At 59.7% G+C, this 19,010-nt stretch overlaps 1 protein-coding gene across 1 annotated transcript; it reads right to left on the bottom strand.

The window, feature by feature from the left end:
• Window positions 1-51: 51 nt before the first annotated feature.
• On the bottom strand, window positions 52-10,418 carry GRHPR (glyoxylate and hydroxypyruvate reductase). Its single transcript, XM_080670029.1, has 9 exons — window positions 10,255-10,418; window positions 8,197-8,327; window positions 7,803-7,875; window positions 7,126-7,242; window positions 5,838-5,926; window positions 4,672-4,776; window positions 3,514-3,649; window positions 2,065-2,195; window positions 52-390 (listed from the first exon to the last, which is right to left on the bottom strand). Exons 1-9 carry the CDS (start codon window positions 10,335-10,337, stop codon window positions 269-271), a joined length of 987 nt encoding a protein of 328 aa, XP_080526155.1. The 5' UTR covers window positions 10,338-10,418; the 3' UTR covers window positions 52-268.
• Window positions 10,419-19,010: the final 8,592 nt, after the last annotated feature.

Below are 19,010 nucleotides of genomic sequence, written 5' to 3'. Positions count from 1 at the left end.
TGGAAGCTGAACTCGCAGGTCACTAGCTCCTCCCAGTTACAGCCCAACAAAGTCTCTCAGAGAATTATTTAATGCAATTACACGCTTTTGGCGCAGATGTTTCCAACCACAAAAGTAGCAAGCACATCTCCCAGCACCAGTCTTCCCTCTGCAGCATCAGCACAGATCGGACTTTCCCATGGCTCCCGTCCTGTGGGTCCAAATCAAGCCTGGCACAGCCGACAGCATCCCGGGCATGTCTGCCTGGCCCTTGGTGCTTCCTGTCTGGCTACAGCTTGAGTTCACTGGGCATTGGCTCCCCTCTCAGGCCCGCCAGCAAGTTGTTGGCTGCCAACAAGGACATGGTGTTTCGGGTTCCATGGGTGGCACTGCCAATGTGGGGCAGGATCACTGGAAAGGAGAGGAAGACGGAGTTAAGGGTGGTTCAAGAGCCTTACAGCAGGCCCTACTTTCAGGGTCATGGCTTGCCAGTAAGAATAAAGAGCTGCCTCCTATTCCTTGATTTGCCTTCCCTCCTGTCACTCAGCACTCCACTCCCCTGAGGCTGAGGGTCAGAGTAAGAATAACGGGAATCCAAGTTACAGACACCCAGACGCAAGGCTGATGAGGGGTGTGTGTCCTAAACATAACACCGGCCTAACGGGGTCTTGGAGCTTATGTAGAACCCAGCCCTTCAATTACCAAATAGTGATGGATGCCAATTTAACTGCTCATCCATACCCTGTGCCCATGAAAGTGATGCCACAGGGCTGATCTACAGAAATGAAGATGAGGTGAAATGCTGGACAGCACAGCAGAGCAAGTGAGGTCACTTGTTCCCAAAGAGCGCCTTTTGAAAGTAGTTCTCAAAGTGTGAGCACTGAGCTGAATGCCCAGGCCTTGGGGGATGGGGACAGTTTTCCCAGCTGTGGGTACAGGCCAATGCTCCTTTCTGGCTGGCGTGGGGGTAGGAACAGTAAAGGTTCCAAGGGCTACAATAATGGGAGCATTCATTGTGGGGAAGGCAGCTAAGGACCTTCTCTTTGGGTTTCCATTCCAGAATATAAACAAAGGGCGGGGACTGGCCAGACAACCTAAGACCCTTACCATTCACGGTTATAGTGGAAACAGAAACCACACCAGAACAGAGAGAATTTAATATAAAGTACTGTTAACTCGGTATAAAGTTAACAGGAGGCTAAAAAGAGAACACTAAGGCAGTAGTTCTCAAAGTGTCCCAGGCCCAGCAGCATTGGCAAGGAGCATGCTAGACCCATTGAAGCAGAAACCCTTGGGGGTCCAGCCCCTCTGTTTGATTGGTCCCCCCAGGTGACTGAGGAACCTAACAGCTTGAGGTTCCCTTAGGCATCACAGAGACTGAGCTGGAAGCATCTGCCTCCCTAGTACGAGGGGGACGGAGGGGAAGGGTGGGGATGTTAACAGAAAACTGAAGGAAGGGCGCCTGTGGAGCTGCAACTCGGACCTCTGTGGCCAGGGCGCTGACTGGCTGTGGCTTGTCTGAGGGGGAGAACTGCACATTGGGGACACTGCAAACCAGATGCCTCCACCACTACAGGAGGAACTGCTGCTGCTAGTGAAGACGTGTAACTGCAGGCCACTTAGCCAGGAAGGCAGGAGGGAGCCAAGGCCTGCTTTCCAGCCTGCCAGGCTGCCTGCAGCGTCCACACTACACCTCAAAGCACACTGCACCCAAGGGCTTAATCACTGGCACAGGTTACAGATACTGGTATTGTAATTTTACTTGTGACTTATACTTAAACGGATAACAGCAATTTATAGCAACAGGTTTTACCCACAACTAGCTATGGATAAAAGACACCCAGTCAAATCCACTCTCCCTACCTCCATTCATTCCTTTAGGGACACAGACAGGTGAGCATGCTCAGGAGGCCCCTCCCCTATGTTATTAGGGACCAGTGCCACTCCTGGCATAATTTATGGTCCCTGGGTGTGTCCCTTTGTGTTCGTACAGCGCAGGCAGCTCACACCCAGCACCTCCAGACCCTCTAGCCACTGTGGTCCTGCGAGGCGGTGGGTGACTGCACCGGAAGATGCAGTTCTTACCACAGTTCTTCAGGGTCAGCAGAGGGTGGTTCGTAGGCAGTGGTTCCGGGGTCGTCACATCCAGTCCAGCAGCTGCAATCTGGCCACTGGCCAAGGCCTGGTACAGGTCGTCCTGGTTCACCACGTCTCCCCTGGAACACAGTGGTGATGTGAGTGCCCCACAGTTCCCTGCACCAAGGCTGCCTTTACGGCAGAACCACCCGTGGATGGAATTTTCCCACCGACCTGGCACCTGGCGTTGACTTCTGAAGCAGGAAGTCTTACATCCTTACTTACAGTATGCCTGTATAGTAGTGATACAGGTCTTATCATCAGAGAAACCCAGCTCTGCCACTTTCTAGCTGTGTGACCTTGGGCAAGTGTCTCAAATTCTCTGTGTCTCCAGTTCCTCCTCTATAATATAGGGGAACCTTACCCTAGGAGTGCTGGAGGGCTACAGCTCACTGACATCACTACTGCATGAACAGGGCACCGCCCAGGTGTTCTGATCTGGTTGCTCCCCCGACCACCCACTGTGGTCTGCCATCAGACACCTGACTAACCAAGGGCAGAGACTGGATCCACCTAAGCACACCCATCCCAGTGAGCAACCTTCCTTCCTGCGATTGAACCACGAAGTGAGGAACTAATATGCCAGAGACTTCACACTGTGCACTAAGTAACACTTGTGCAGTAACAACAGCAGCCTGCACAGTCCTGGGTCCATGTGGGGGCTCAGCAGATGGGAGCCATGAGACTCGGCCATCAGCGTGAGCCCTGTGTTCACTTCACCTCCAGATCACCACCTTTGTTAGCTAAACATTAGCCCTGGGGGTGACCTCATCCAACCCCTTCCCTCACCTTTGTTTGCTTCCAGACTGACTGAAGCAGGTTCAAAGGGCACCAACTAGGAAGGGTTTGGAGAGGCAGAGAGGGAAGGTCTGCCCCTATTCCATGTCCAGTGGCCTGAAAGCACCTGGGGACATTTTGAGGAACCAAGACAACTTGAGTTTAGGGTCTGTCTCCCCAGAAGCATGACGTTTCAAGGTGTCACTGACTCACACAGACCCAGGCTCAGTGCAATGGGAGGTCGGCCTCCGAAGGGCTGTTCAATCAGTAAGTCCAGCCCTCTGTGCTTCAGGGGAACAGGGGCTGCCCAAGGATACTTGGGAACTGGATACCATGATGTCTTCACTCCCTAAACCAACGCTGCGATGTGCCTGGCCCTGAGCAAGGCGGGGGCACTGCTGGGAACCAGCCAGGCCCTGCTCTCGTGGACCTTCCTCTTGGATTGGGTACTCACTTGTGGCCTTGACTGTATTTTTGAGTTGGCTGCTTGGTTTATGGAGAGTGGCAAGCTCAGCCTGAGGTCTCCTCAACAACCCACGGGGAGAGAAACCTCAGCTCACAGCAGCAGGGAGCCCCTCTCTAGGCTTGCCCATGACCCAGCATGCCAATGGCCTGGGATACCTGCTGATGTTGACAAGCACAGCTGTTTTCTTCATCTGCTGGAAGAAGTCCTTGTTGCAGAGACCCTTGGTTGCAGGCGTTAAGGAGCAGGTCACAACGATGAAATCAGACTCAGCAGCCAGCTGGGAGGTGGGTACTGGGGAGGGCAGAGCTCCATCAGAGGTGAGTCCCAGTTATGGAGAGCAAGATGGTAGGAGGCCAGGTCCTACCCGTGGGGCCCCCCCTCCCGCCCCCCCCCGCGCCCCCCACCCCCCCCCCGCCCCCGCATAATGGAAACTCCCAAGATGCTTCCTGAAGGCCCTGCCTCTACCTGCACGACTCCTAACTGTACAGTCAACAGCCACTCGTGGGACCCTGGGGCAGGCGTCCTCAAACTACGGCCCGCGCGGGTCACATGCGGCCCGCCGAGGACATTTATCCGGCCTGCCGGGTGCCGCTGCCTGTCCTGCTTAGCAGCCGACTTGTCCCGGGCCCACAGTGCACATAGGAATTTGTTCATAGGTTGTTTTTTTTAAACTACAGTCCGGCCCTCCAACGGTCTGAGGGACAGTGAACTGGCCCCCTGTTTAAAAAGTTTGAGAACCCCTGCCCTGGGGTCTTACATCATTCATCCAGCTCCCTGGTCCAACAGATGGGGACACTGAGGTCAGAGAGGGGCAGAAGCTTGTCCAGGGTAACCCAGTGGGATCTGGGCCACTTTGTCTTTCACCGACAGCAGGGTCCTATGTGCCTCGGGGGTAAAAAGTGGCTGAAATTCAGCCTGCTCTCTGCACCCCATTCTGTGCACCCTGTGGACACAGGCTGGGTTGGGGTCAGTAATGCTCAGCAGTGTAAGGAGACTGAGTGAAAGCTCCCAGCAGCTCCTTGCCTCTGCCATCACCCCTGCTGCTCTGCCATGTGCAGTGTGACCAGGGACTCTGAGGACAGACCTGGGGAGCTCTCCCGGCCCTGAGAGAGCTCACTGCTGGCCTGGACAAGTCTCTGTGCTCCCTGAGTGGGCTGCATCCAGAGGCAGGTAGGTAAGGTAACCCGAGGGACTGCAGGCCCTGGACACACCTGGAGGTCCTGTGTTCTGCCTGCCAGTGCTGCCGTTACAGAACAGGGAAACCCTCTCACTGAGCACAGACGGGCTCCTGTGCAAATCAATGCTTGACTCACCAAACTCTGCTTGGAATTCTGCTGCTTCCTGGGGCTTGGGCTGGCGCCCTGAGTACAGAAATCTCTGGACACCAAATGGCTTCAGTCGCCGAGCAATGGCCTGGCCTGAGACAAGGAGTCAGAATCATGGCTTGTCGCCAACCGCTCCACACCGCGCCCCCCACCCCCACCCCACAAGGGCAGGGGCAGCACCCAGCAGCTCCAGGGACAGGAAGCCCATGGGGGCGGGGGCAGATCCTTTCATTAGCACAGTCCCCACGTTAACTGGTCCTGCCTCAGTGTAACCAGCCCCAGCCAGCCCACAGTGCCCTGAGGGGTCCGTGTGATAGCCCTTCAGATCTGGAGGTAGCACCTCAGCTCCTCTGTGACTTATGCTGTCCTCACCTGAACGTCCATCCGCTAACCTTCCCTGAGAAGTGGACCTGGCACCCCCTCATCCTTCTGGACCCTCTGCTTCTGTGAATGAAGCCCAGACCTCAGCTGACTCTGCGGTGGCACTGCCAGCCTGCCAGCCTGCCCCAAACTGGCAGACCTTTCACAGACGCTGCTCCTGAGACAGTGGATGTTCAGACTCAGCATGTGCCCCAAGCTGGTGGGTTCCTCCAAGCAACTCTAGCGTAAGAGGCAGGGCTGCCAGCAGGCCAGATTATCCACACTTTCCCTCTCTCATCTCTGTACCAAGTTGGGTGCCAGAGAACCACTGGCAGCTGCCTGGCTAAACTTAAGCCTTCCTGCCAGGCTTCTCCAAAGGGGGCCAATGGAGGAAAGAGCTCTGCCCAGCTGCAGAATCACAGGGCTTTATGAGTCAGAACTCAGGCCTTGGGGAGCACGGGCTCCCCCACAGGAAACCCCTCTTACAGCCCCAACCCAGCCAGGATCTCTCATCTGTTCTGTGCGGAGCTGAAGAACCCTGGCCCCTACAGCCTGCTTCTATCGCCGAGCAAGTTCTTAAGGAAGTCCTGTTTCTTTTGAGTTTGTTTTTGCCTGTGTTTTATGAAGCTGTGCCTTCGCATAAGAGCTATCCCCACTGCATGCAAAGCGCACGAATGTCACGCAGCGAAGGCAACCCTTTCCAAAGGAGGGCTGTCAGCAGCCAGAGCCCTGGTGCCGGAGACTCAAACTAAACCATGCGAGCCGGGTGGGCCGGGGGCAGGCAGGGGCCTCACCTATGCGCCCCAGCCCGATGATGCCGACGGTGCTCTTCGTGAGGCCGTAGCCACACATCCACAGGGGCTTCCACGCGGTCCAGCCACCACTGCGGGAGGGAGGCGGGGAGGGTGAGGGGCCCTGGCCTCGGGCAAAGACAAGGCCACTGCAAACTCAGACCCAGCAGCCCTGGGCAGGGGCTGGGCTCCAAGGCATCGGCCCTGCCCTCCAGGTCAGAGGACTGAAGTGGCATGAGCCGTACCCACAGCCTCTCAGCGCTGGACAAGCAGCAGGAATGACTCTTCCGAGGGCTGAAAGGGGCCTTAGAAGTTCCCATCCAATTTAGCAGATGGAGAAACTAAGACCAGTAAAGGGTGACCTGCCTGAGGTCACGCAGCCAGGGCAGAGTTGGGAGCAGCAGGTTGCAAACTCAGCATCTGGGACTCCAAAAACGGTATTCTCAGCACCCCAGGGAACCAATCAAACATAAAGCCACAGGCCCACCCCACTGCCCTGGGTGGACAGGGGTACGGTGCCTGTCTTGGGTCATCTCCGTTGTAGACACGGACTCCCCAGACAGAAGGGCGAGTGGGATTTTCAGCACTGCGCCTAATCAGCCCCAGGGTGCTGTCCAGCTCTGCCCCATCACATCCCCGCCCAGAGCCACGCTGCTGGTCCATTCTCCGAGGGCCTGCATTTGCTCAGGCCGGTCCCTGCGCCTGGATGCCTTCCCCTCGGGATTTATAGACCCAAACCCCTGATCTGAAACCCTCAGGCCAGATTTCAGAATGTTCCAGGTTTCAGCAAGGTAGCCTGGTGCATATGCTATGTTTTACATGCCCACCTCAGGGGGCAGCACACTGTCTATCTGCAGCAAAACATGCACATTCACAATGACTAGGAGGAATTAAAGCCTAGCAGCCTCCGTTAGTTCCAGTCAAGTGTTGCCGCCTAAAGACTTACGAGACAACCCTCAGTTTTCAGAGCTTTTGCATTTCTGACTGTGAGCGAGGTGTGGCGGACCTGCTCTCTGTACTTGCTACTTCCTCCGAGAAGCCTTCCCTGATCCACACTCCTCCCCTCCCCTCCTCACCTCCCTGATCCGCTTCTCTCACAATTTACCTTCATGCCCTGTTTATTTCAGCTCTGGCTGGTACTTCAGTATTCTGGGTTAGTCTACCCCCTTCACTAGATGGGGCACATCTGGGGACAGGGATCACATCTGGGCCAGGGTGTCCCTGGGTGCTTAGGAGCCAGCCACTGAGCAGAGCCAACTTTCCCACCAGGTGACGCCAGGTGTCCACTCACTTCTTCACTTCCTCAATGGCCTCCGGCAGCCGGCGACAGGTGGTGAGTAGCAGGGAGACAGCGAGTTCCGCGGTGGCATCTGTCAGGACATCTGGGGTGTAGCCCACACGGATCCCACTACAAATCAAGCATCTGGTGGTAACACTGGCCTCCAGCACCCTCGCCAGTTCCTATGACCGGGACATTTCCTTGCTGCTGCTCTGTTCTCTTTGCGCTGCCTGTCGGGGAGCTCAGAGCTGCAGATGAGCACGCAGGAATGGTCAACATCCCATCATTCCATTTTAATTCTCTCCCACTGTGGGAAGGATATGAAGATGGGAGATCAGGGTCCAAAGTCTGGGCAAGTAACTACTTAACCTTTCTGAATTTCCTCATCTAAACAGAGAAATAACACTTAACCTTTCTACATCAAGGAGTTACTGCGGGGGGGGGGGGGGGGTCAAAAAAGATAATGAATGTAAAAGGGTGCTACTTGGTCAGATATTTACCCCCCGTTTCTGACTTCTTGGGCTTATTTTAACTGGCCTGTGCTCATACAGACAGATTTCGTCATCAGCACCTCGTAGTCTCACTGGGTGGTTAGGAACATGAAATAAGAACACTCAGCTCCTCTTCCTCCCTGTCTGGTAGTCAGCCTTCACCTCCCAGGCCCCTTCCAGAACCCAAGCTGCACTTACCGCTTCTTGATTTCATCCAAAGCCAAGTGGTCGACGCCCACAGACATTGTGCTGATGACTTTGAGACTGGCTCCTACTGGGCAGAAAAAGCATCGTTTTTATCTTTCCTCATAGGATTCAAACCCTCCTGCATGTTCCTGCCTTGGAATGCTCCCCCACAGCCTGATGCCTCCACACATGACCTGCCTTCCTCAGGTCTCCCTCCAGGGATTCACAGGCAGGAGGAGCAATGTGTGTGCCTGAGGAAGCTGCACACAACCGCTCCCTCCGGCCAGCTACTGAGCCAGCGTCCCAGAACGCAGAGGCCACTGCACACCTGCCTGGGGAACCAGCAGCAGCAGCCGACGGGCCAAGACAGCCTCGGGGCCCCCCCAGCCCTGCCCAGGGCACACACCTGCGGCGTCCAGGAGCTTTTTGTCCACCTTCTCCGTGAGGAGGCACAGCAGGCCGTGTGCCCCGGCCACGCCTCGCTCCAGCTCCTTCCTGGGGATGGGCTCATCTGAATCCCACTGCTCCACCTCACAGCTGAGGGCAAAGGAGAGAACACTCAGAAGCAGGGGAGCCCCGCAGATACTCCTGGGCCCCAAAGTCCCCCCGGCCACATCTGCAGTCCCCTGAGTAGCAAACAGTGCCTTCTGCTTACTCTGGCCTCAGACTGCCTGAAACTGGCTGAGGGAATTTGAGGTCATGTATGGGCGACTTTAGAACTGTCCTGAGAGGGTGGCTGAAGGGTGAGGGTCTGTCACAGAGCAGAGAGGGCTGACAAGAACCTAACCTGAAAGAAGGAAGTCATGGGGCCTGGCTGGTGTGGCTCAGTGGTTGAGCACTGATCTATGAAACAGGAGGTCACAGTTCAACTCCTAGTCAGGACACATGCCCAGTTTGCAGGCTTAAAACTCAGTAGGGGGCGTGCAGGAGGCAGATGATCAATGATTCTCTCTCATCACTGATGTTTCTATCTTTCTCTCTCTCTCCCTTCCTCTCTGAAGTCAAGAAAGATATTTAAAAAGAAAAAGTCATAGGGACAGCTCTCAGCTAAACACAAGGAAGAGCTTTTTCACCCTCAGAGGAGGCCTCACAGGTAGAGCTCCCTGGCCCCAGGTGGCCAGTGCTGGCAAGGCCAGTGTGAGTATGTGTGTGTGTGTATGGGGGTGGGGGGGGAGGGGAGGTTCCTGCATCAAGTGGGATTGGAGTCCCATGTCGGGGTACATGTCCTGTCCTGTGAGTCCATGATATGGGAAACGCATACCTGGACGTTGCCCAGAAGGACACGACCAAAGCAGTGCAACATGGATGGTGCACGTATGGGCTCTGGGCATGTTTCCCAGGGTGCTGCCCAGCCCCTCAGCCCTGGCCGTTTAATTCACTGCAGCCATATGCATGGGGCATCTACGTGTGCCAGACACAGGACGGCCGCTGGCACCTCCCAGAACACCTTGCTGCAGCACCTGGCTGGCTGAGCCCAGCCACAGGCCACTTTCACCCTCCTCTCCACCAGCATGGCGTGGTGCTGCAGCATGCGAGCCACGGCCGTCATGGCTGCTGCTCCTGCCTTTCCGTCCTCCTCAGCGGGCACATGACAGGTGAGCCTCACTTGCTGCACTGAACAAACATGGACTAATCTCATGTCCCGGCACTGGTTTCTGAGGCTCGGTCCACCTTCCCCTGCTTGGGGCGGGCAGTGCAGGCCTGTATCATGCAGTGTTTCCACTGAGTCAGACAGAGCGGAGTTCAAACCCCAGCCCTGCCACATGCAAGGTACTTAACCTCTCCCAGTCTCAGTTTTCTCATCTGTAAAGTGGGAATTACCACCTCAAAGTGTTACAAGGATTAAAAGAGTTTATGTATACGAAGCGCTTGGCAAGGTTGGCATGCAGGGTTCAATTTAAGAAGTGTCACCAAAGGCTGACTGTCCGAAGGACCGGCTCAGTGACTGCCAAGGTTCCTGACTTTGCCAAGTGACCTTGGAAGGTAAAGGATTAACAGCCTGGTCCTTGCATCATGTGCGATTTTCCTGCTCCACAGGCCCATCGCTGGGAACGGCTCCAGCCAGCCCTCTCCCCTCACCCCACTGCAGGAGCGGGAGGTGCAGGTCCAGGCGCCACCACTACGGCCCGGAGAAAGCTGGGCCCCAGAGAACTTGCCTTAAGCCTCCCCAAAACTCCAAGACCGTCCCGGCCGCGCGCAGGTTGGAAAGCCCGGCTCTCCGGGGCCCCTAGGACCGCCCGGTTCTCCCCGCAAAATAACGAGGGCCTCTGGAGGCCGCCCCCAGCCCGCCCAGGCGCAGCCCCGGGCGCCCCCAAAGTAGCTCCTGGAGACGTGAGTCACCCAGCGTGCGGGGGTGCCTGAGGCCACGGGGGGAGCCCGGGGTGCCGCAGCCCCTTCCCGGCCCCGCGCCCGGGGGAGGGGGGCTGGGGGGCCCGAGAGCTCGGCGCGCGGGGCCGGCTCTTACTCTGCGGCCCCGGCGAGCACTGCCCGGCCCTCGGGGGGGATCCTGCGCGTGACGAACACCTTCATGAGTCGCGCTGGCCTCATCCACCCGCTGTCGCTGGACACTGACCGGGACGCCGCCGGCCGGAAGCGGGACGCGGCGTGGGGGCGTGGCCTCGGGATGGGCGGTGTGGGGCTGAGGGGGCGGGGCGTGGGCGGGCCCGCATGGGGGCGTGCGGGGCTGTGACTGCGTGTTTAGGCACAGACAGTGCCTTTGTGTGGGGCACCGAGTGTGCGCCCTGAGCAGCTGTGGGTATGTGATGGAGCCTTCATGGAACTGGGCTGGTTCCCGGTGATGCGGCCAGGCTAGTGCCCCCATGGCCTCCCTGTGACCACCCCCTGCCCTAGGGGCGGAGGGGGGTCTGGAGGCTGAGCTGGGTAAAGGGACCCAGAGTCCTGTGTGTGTGTGTGTGTGTGTGGAGGGGGGTGGATGTCTGTCAGGCACCATCCCCATTCCCAGGGCCCCAGGGCCCTGACCATCCTCGCTAGGTCTGTTCCATCACGGTCACACTGTTCCAGGCAGGGGCCTTTGGTCGCACGGACTGGGCTGTGAGCCTGGCCTGTTCTGTAAACACAGGAGGCGGGCCCAGGGCATTCTGAGTCCAGGAATGGCCTCTTTAATACTTGGTTCACTTCCCCATATGAAGCCCACAGTTGTGGAGGGCAGTGAATTGGTCATGGGCCTCCCAGCTTGTCTGCCACCTGCTGACTGGCAGGTCATGTATAGGGCAAGGGTCAAGGTGATGGATGGGGCCTTGTGGGATAATGGGCAGACCAAGAGTTTGCAGCCAAATGGAACTGGGTCTGAATCCCAGTCCATTTACAAGTGTGGTCCTGGTCAGTTCACATCATCTTCCTAAGCCTCAGTTTCTTCAGCTACAAAATGGGGTTATGAGCACTTAATTTTGCGAGATACTGTGATTAAACAAGCAACATTTGTATGGGTCCTGGACTATGTTGGGTGTTCATCAAACACAGAAGCCGTGGAGGAGAGAGGTAAGGTCAGGCTCTGGACCCAGACTGCCTGGATTGAAATCCCCGCTCTGCCGTGTACCCGCACCAAGTCACTAACCGTCTGTGTGGCTCAGTTTCCTCATCTGTAAAATGGGTAGTGCCTGCCTGTCTCGGGGCTTGTTGAGAGGATGAACTCTGTATCGTGTTTCCGACAGCATGTAACACACCTAGTGGGTGCTTAACAACTAGAAACACATCCCAGGAACCCCACACACTGGTGCCCCAGGGCCGGGCATTGGTCAGGGATGCAGAGTCTGAAGCCAGTCCCACGACAAGGAAGAGGCCCCAGACCTGCCCCTCAGCTCTGTTGCCTTACCTCTGCCAGAGGCTGTTCGTGTACAAGCACGGGCTGGGAGCACCCAGAGGGCAAGAGCCCTGCCTGTGGTCTCTTCTGCTCATTTTATCTGAACCCATTCTGCCCCTTCCAGGCCCAGCTAGGCAACAGTGACAGGCACAGCGGTCACCTCTCCAGCTGAGGGCCACATAGCAAGTCTCAGGAGAGGCCAGAGCGGGCGCCCCAGGCCTGGATCCCTGGCCAGGGCACACCCTGCCATCTCCCTCTCTTAAGTAACACATTAATGGGTATCTTAGCCACAAACCGTTATCTGCACTGCCAGGCCCCCTCAGGGACACTTTTTGAAATACCTCAAACATTGACACAACGAGATGTTTTTCTGTCCCCAAGCCAGGACCTCAGGGGGACAGCATAGTCCTGTGGCTCTAACCTCTGCTAATCAGGGGTGACACATGAGCCCAGCTCCTCCCACCCAGGACAGGCGAGGACACTGGGCAAGCTTGTCCATCAGGGGCAGAGAGGGCACCCAGGGCAGATCAACGGGTCTCCTCCCCCAGGGCAGCTTTGTGCTGCTGGGTGATGAGTGCGGAGCCAGCTGAGGACCCGGAGGAGAGATGGGTGAAGTGATTGGAGAGAAAGGATCTGCTTGGAGATCTGACCTGGGTTTCACTGGGTAAACTGATCGTCTAAACAGGGGCCCTCAAACTACGGCCTGCGGGCCACATGCAGCCAGCCGAGGACATTTATCCAGCCTGCCGGGTGCCGCTGCCTGTCCTGCTTAGCAGCCGACTCGTCCCGGGCCCGCAGTGCGCATAGGAATTTGTTCATAGTTTTTTGTTTTTTTTTTAACTATAGTCCGGCCCTCCAACGGTCTGAGGGACAGTGAACTGGCCCCGTTTAAAAAGTTTGAGGACCCCTGGTCTAATACATAGCTAAGATTTGTGGCGCTCTTAGCAAGTTCCAGGCACTGTGCTAAGAACTATGCATAATAACTCACTACAATTTAAAGTCTCAGCACCCTGTAAGGCACATACCTTTCCACTTCACAGGTGAGGAAGCCGAGGACAAGAAAGGTGAAATCATGTGCTTAATTAAAGTCACACAGCTGGTAAGAGGCAGAGTTTGGATTCAAGCCTGGCACCCTGACCCCAGACCCAAGTTTTTTTGTGTGTTTTTTTCCAATCCTCAGTCAAGGATATTTTTTCCATTGATTTTTTTCGAGAGTAAAAGGGAGGGGGGGGCGAGAAAAAAAATTTTTAATTGATTTTTAGAGAGAGAGAAAGGGAGAGGGAGAGAGAGAAACATCGGTGCCTCCTGTATGCCCCCTACCGGGACCAAGCCCACACCCGCAACCTGAGCATGTGCCCTGATTGCGAGTGGAACCAGCAACCTTTCGGTGCACGGACCGCTCAGCCAACCAGGTCACACCTGCCAGGGCCGGGTTTAGTTTTTTTTTTTTTTTAAATATATTTTATTGATATTTTACAGAGAGGAAGGGAGAGGGATAGAGAGTCAGAAACATCGATGAGAGAGAAACATCGATCAGCTGCCTCCTGCACACTCCCCACTGGGGCTGTGCCTGCAACCAAGGTACATGCCCCTGACCGGAATCGAACCTGGGACCCCTCAGTCCCCAGGCCGACACTCTATCCACTGAGCCAAACCAGTCAGGGCCCGGGTTTAGTTTTTAAAAATATATATATCTCGTGCTTTCTAGGCTTGGTACTTGTATGGTTTATATTTTTACTGAGATTTTGATCTCCCTCTCTCTTCCCAGCGCCACCCCCCCCCCCCCCCCCCGCCAGTAGCCAGCAAGTTGTTCAATACCTTTCATGAAATAATCCATCTTTCCCGCACTGATTTGAAATTCTACTACCATCATATACTAAATTTGGGTCTACTGAACTTTGTACTCTGTTCTGCTCTATTGCGCATTCTCCCTAGTCACGTGTGAGACAGGAAAGGGCGTTGCTTTAGGCCACTGCGTTTGGGGTCACTGTTAGCAGCCGTCGTGCACTCACACAGCGAGGACACCATGTGTGAAGCAGAAAGGTGGGAGCTGTGGCTTGGGTCACATCCGAGGCTCTGCGAGAACAAGCCTGGCTCAGAAGCTCCGCTTTAGCCACAAACGGCCCGGCGCCATCAGGCGGAGCGCCTCTTCTGTCCCACCCTTGGTTTCCGACGACAGGATGGGGACAAGCTGTGGGGTCTGCTGGTTGGTGTGCGCTGATTGCAGGCTGGCCTCAGGGTGCCTAGGGAACAGTAACCACCTCACTCCTTTGGCCACAGGAAGAAAGTGAGCCCAAACCATGTCCCTGTGGGCACTGCCGCCGCCCCATCCTCACTGCCCGCCGCCCCATCCTCACTGCCCGCCTCCCCATCCTCACTGCCCATGGCCCCATCCTCACTGCCCACCTCCCCATCCTCAGTGCCCGCCGCCCCATCCTCACTGCCCACCTCCCCATCCTCAGTGCCCGCCGCCCCATCCTCACTGCCCGCCTCCCCATCCTCAGTGCCCGCCGCCCCATCCTCACTGCCCGCCTCCCCATCCTCACTGCCCGCCGCCCCATCCTCACTGCCCGCCTCCCCATCCTCACTGCCCATGGCCCCATCCTCACTGCCCACCTCCGCATCCTCAGTGCCCGCCGCCCCATCCTCACTGCCCGCCGCCCCATCCTCACTGCCCATGGCCCCATCCTCACTGCCCGCCGCCCCATCCTCACTGCCCGCCGCCCCATCCTCACTGCCCGCCGCCCCATCCTCACTGCCCGCCTCCCCATCCTCACTGCCCATGGCCCCATCCTCACTGCCCGCCTCCCCATCCTCACTGCCCATGGCCCCATCCTCACTGCCCGCCTCCCCATCCTCACTGCCCATGGCCCCATCCTCACTGCCCGCCTCCCCATCCTCACTGCCAGCCTCCCCATCCTCACTGCCCGCCGCCCCATCCTCACTGCCCATGGCCCCATCCTCACTGCCGGCCGCCCCATCCTCACTGCCCATGGCCCCATCCTCACTGCCCGCCTCCCCATCCTCACTGCCCGCCTCCTCATCCTCACTGCCCGCCTCCCCATCCTCACTGCCCGCCTCCCCATCCTCACTGCCCGCCTCCCCATCCTCACTGCCCGCCGCCCCATCCTCACTGCCCATGGCCCCATCCTCACTGCCCGCCGCCCCATCCTCACTGCCCGCCTCCTCATCCTCACTGCCCACCTCCGCATCCTCACTGCCCGCCTCCCCATCCTCACTGCCCGCCTCCTCATCCTCACTGCCCGCCTCCACATCCTCACTGCCCATGGCCCCATCCTCACTGCCCGCCTCCCCATCCTCACTGCCCATGGCCCCATCCTCACTGCCCGCCTCCCCATCCTCACTGCCCGCCGCCCCATCCTCACTGCCCATGGCCCCATCCTCACTGCCCATGGCCCCATCCTCACTGCCCGCCTCCACATCCTCACTGCCCATGGCCCCATCCTCACTGCCCATGGCCCCATCCTCACTCCCGCCTCCCCATCCTCACTGCCCATGGCCCCATCCTCACTGCCCGCCTCCACATCCTCACTGCCCGCCGCCCCATCCTCACTGCCCATGGCCCCATCCTCACTGCCCATGGCCCCATCCTCACTGCCCGCCTCCACATCCTCACTGCCCATGGCCCCATCCTCACTGCCCATGGCCCCATCCTCACTCCCGCCTCCCCATCCTCACTGCCCATGGCCCCATCCTCACTGCCCATGGCCCCATCCTCACTGCCCGCCGCCCCATCCTCACTGCCCATGGCCCCATCCTCACTGCCCGCCGCCCCATCCTCACTGCCCGCCTCCCCATCCTCACTGCCCGCCTCCCCATCCTCACTGCCCGCCTCCCCATCCTCACTGCCCGCCTCCCCATCCTCACTGCCCATGGCCCCATCCTCACTGCCCGCCTCCACATCCTCACTGCCCGCCTCCCCTCCTCACTGCCCATGGCCCCATCCTCACTGCCCGCCTCCCCATCCTCACTGCCCATGGCCCCATCCTCACTGCCCGCATCCCCATCCTCACTGCCCGCCTCCCCATCCTCACTGCCCGCCTCCCCATCCTCACTGCCCATGGCCCCATCCTCACTGCCCGCCTCCCCATCCTCACTGCCCATGGCCCCATCCTCACTGCCCGCCTCCCCATCCTCACTGCCCGCCTCCCCATCCTCACTGCCCATGGCCCCATCCTCACTGCCCGCCTCCACATCCTCACTGCCCATGGCCCCATCCTCACTGCCCGCCTCCCCATCCTCACTGCCCATGGCCCCATCCTCACTGCCCGCCTCCCCATCCTCACTGCCCGCCTCCCCATCCTCACTGCCCATGGCCCCATCCTCACTGCCCGCCTCCACATCCTCACTGCCCATGGCCCCATCCTCACTGCCCGCCTCCCCATCCTCACTGCCCATGGCCCCATCCTCACTGCCCGCCTCCCCATCCTCACTGTCCATGGCCCCATCCTCACTGCCCGCCTCCCCATCCTCACTGCCCATGGCCCCATCCTCACTGCCCGCCTCCACATCCTCACTGCCCATGGCCCCATCCTCACTGCCCGCCTCCCCATCCTCACTGCCCGCCTCCCCATCCTCACTGCCCGCCTCCCCATCCTCACTGCCCATGGCCCCATCCTCACTGCCCGCCTCCCCATCCTCACTGCCCATGGCCCCATCCTCACTGCCCGCCTCCCCATCCTCACTGCCCATGGCCCCATCCTCACTGCCCGCCTCCCCATCCTCACTGCCCGCCTCCCCATCCTCACTGCCCATGGCCCCATCCTCACTGCCCGCCTCCACATCCTCACTGCCCATGGCCCCATCCTCACTGCCCGCCTCCCCATCCTCACTGCCCATGGCCCCATCCTCACTGCCCGCCTCCCCATCCTCACTGCCCATGGCCCCATCCTCACTGCCCGCCTCCCCATCCTCACTGCCCATGGCCCCATCCTCACTGCCCGCCTCCACATCCTCACTGCCCGCCTCCCCATCCTCACTGCCCGCCTCCCCATCCTCACTGCCCATGGCCCCATCCTCACTGCCCATGGCCCCATCCTCACTGCCCGCCTCCCCATCCTCACTGCCCGCCTCCCCATCCTCACTGCCCGCCTCCCCATCCTCACTGCCCATGGCCCCATCCTCACTGCCCATGGCCCCATCCTCACTGCCCGCCTCCCCATCCTCACTGCCCGCCTCCCCATCCTCACTGCCCATGGCCCCATCCTCACTGCCCGCCTCCCCATCCTCACTGCCCATGGCCCCATCCTCACTGCCCGCCTCCCCATCCTCACTGCCCGCCTCCCCATCCTCACTGCCCATGGCCCCATCCTCACTGCCCGCCTCCACATCCTCACTGCCCATGGCCCCATCCTCACTGCCCGCCTCCCCATCCTCACTGCCCATGGCCCCATCCTCACTGCCCGCCTCCCCATCCTCACTGCCCATGGCCCCATCCTCACTGCCCGCCTCCCCATCCTCACTGCCCATGGCCCCATCCTCACTGCCCGCCTCCCCATCCTCACTGCCCATGGCCCCATCCTCACTGCCCGCCTCCCCATCCTCACTGCCCGCCTCCCCATCCTCACTGCCCATGGCCCCATCCTCACTGCCCGCCTCCACATCCTCACTGCCCGCCTCCACATCCTCACTGCCCGCCTCCCCATCCTCACTGCCCATGGCCCCATCCTCACTGCCCGCCTCCCCATCCTCACTGCCCGCCTCCCCATCCTCACTGCCCATGGCCCCATCCTCACTGCCCGCCTCCACATCCTCACTGCCCATGGCCCCATCCTCACTGCCCGCCTCCCCATCCTCACTGCCCATGGCCCCATCCTCACTGCCCGCCTCCCCATCCTCACTGCCCGCCTCCCCATCCTCACTGCCCATGGCCCCATCCTCACTGCCCGCCTCCACATCCTCACTGCCCATGGCCCCATCCTCACTGCCCGCCTCCCCATCCTCACTGCCCATGGCCCCATCCTCACTGCCCGCCTCCCCATCCTCACTGTCCATGGCCCCATCCTCACTGCCCGCCTCCCCATCCTCACTGCCCATGGCCCCATCCTCACTGCCCGCCTCCACATCCTCACTGCCCATGGCCCCATCCTCACTGCCCGCCTCCCCATCCTCACTGCCCGCCTCCCCATCCTCACTGCCCGCCTCCCCATCCTCACTGCCCATGGCCCCATCCTCACTGCCCGCCTCCCCATCCTCACTGCCCATGGCCCCATCCTCACTGCCCGCCTCCCCATCCTCACTGCCCATGGCCCCATCCTCACTGCCCGCCTCCCCATCCTCACTGCCCGCCTCCCCATCCTCACTGCCCATGGCCCCATCCTCACTGCCCGCCTCCACATCCTCACTGCCCATGGCCCCATCCTCACTGCCCGCCTCCCCATCCTCACTGCCCATGGCCCCATCCTCACTGCCCGCCTCCCCATCCTCACTGCCCATGGCCCCATCCTCACTGCCCGCCTCCCCATCCTCACTGCCCATGGCCCCATCCTCACTGCCCGCCTCCACATCCTCACTGCCCATGGCCCCATCCTCACTGCCCGCCTCCCCATCCTCACTGCCCGCCTCCCCATCCTCACTGCCCGCCTCCCCATCCTCACTGCCCATGGCCCCATCCTCACTGCCCATGGCCCCATCCTCACTGCCCGCCTCCCCATCCTCACTGCCCGCCTCCACATCCTCACTGCCCATGGCCCCATCCTCACTGCCCGCCTCCCCATCCTCACTGCCCGCCTCCTCATCCTCACTGCCCGCCTCCACATCCTCACTGCCCATGGCCCCATCCTCACTGCCTGCCGCCCCATTCTCACTGCCTGCCGCCCCATCCTCACTGTCCGCCTCCACATCCTCACTGCCCATGGCCCCATCCTCACTGCCCGCCTCCCCATCCTCACTGCCCGCCTCCCTATCCTCACTGCCCACCTCCGCATCCTCACTGCCCGCCTCCCCATCCTCACTGCCCGCCTCCACATCCTCACTGCCAGCCTCCCCATCCTCACTGCCCGCCTCCCCGCCTCCCCATCCTCACTGCCCACCTCCGCATCCTCACTGCCCGCCTCCCCATCCTCACTGCCCGCCTCCCCGCCTCCCCATCCTCACTGCCCGCCTCCCCATCCTCACTGCCCGCCTCCCCATCCTCACTGCCCGCCTCCCCATCCTCACTGCCCGCCTCCCCATCCTCACTGCCGCCTCCCCATCCTCACTGCCCATGGCCCCATCCTCACTGCCCGCCTCCCCATCCTCACTGTCCATGGCCCCATCCTCACTGCCCGCCTCCCCATCCTCACTGTCCATGGCCCCATCCTCACTGCCCGCCTCCCCATCCTCACTGCCCATGGCCCCATCCTCACTGCCCGCCTCCACATCCTCACTGCCCATGGCCC

This window comes from Plecotus auritus (assembly GCF_963455305.1).
Source record: "Plecotus auritus genome assembly, chromosome: 5".
NCBI lineage: Eukaryota > Metazoa > Chordata > Mammalia > Chiroptera > Vespertilionidae > Plecotus > Plecotus auritus.
This window is presented reverse-complemented; position numbering and strand designations above follow the sequence as displayed.

What these genes read in the sequence shown, in the direction of transcription:
- GRHPR (XM_080670029.1), bottom strand. Translation starts at nt 10,337, where the DNA reads ATGAGGCCAGCGCGACTCATGAAGGTGTTCGTCACGCGCAGGATCCCC. An exon ending in TTGGATGAAATCAAGAAGCG is followed by an intron (nt 7,243 to 7,802) that starts GTAAGTGCAGCT and finishes CTTGATTTGTAG; the next exon opens with TGGGATCCGTGTGGGCTACA. An exon ending in CATCGGGCTGGGGCGCATAG is followed by an intron (nt 4,777 to 5,837) that starts GTGAGGCCCCTG and finishes TCCTTGTCTCAG; the next exon opens with GCCAGGCCATTGCTCGGCGA.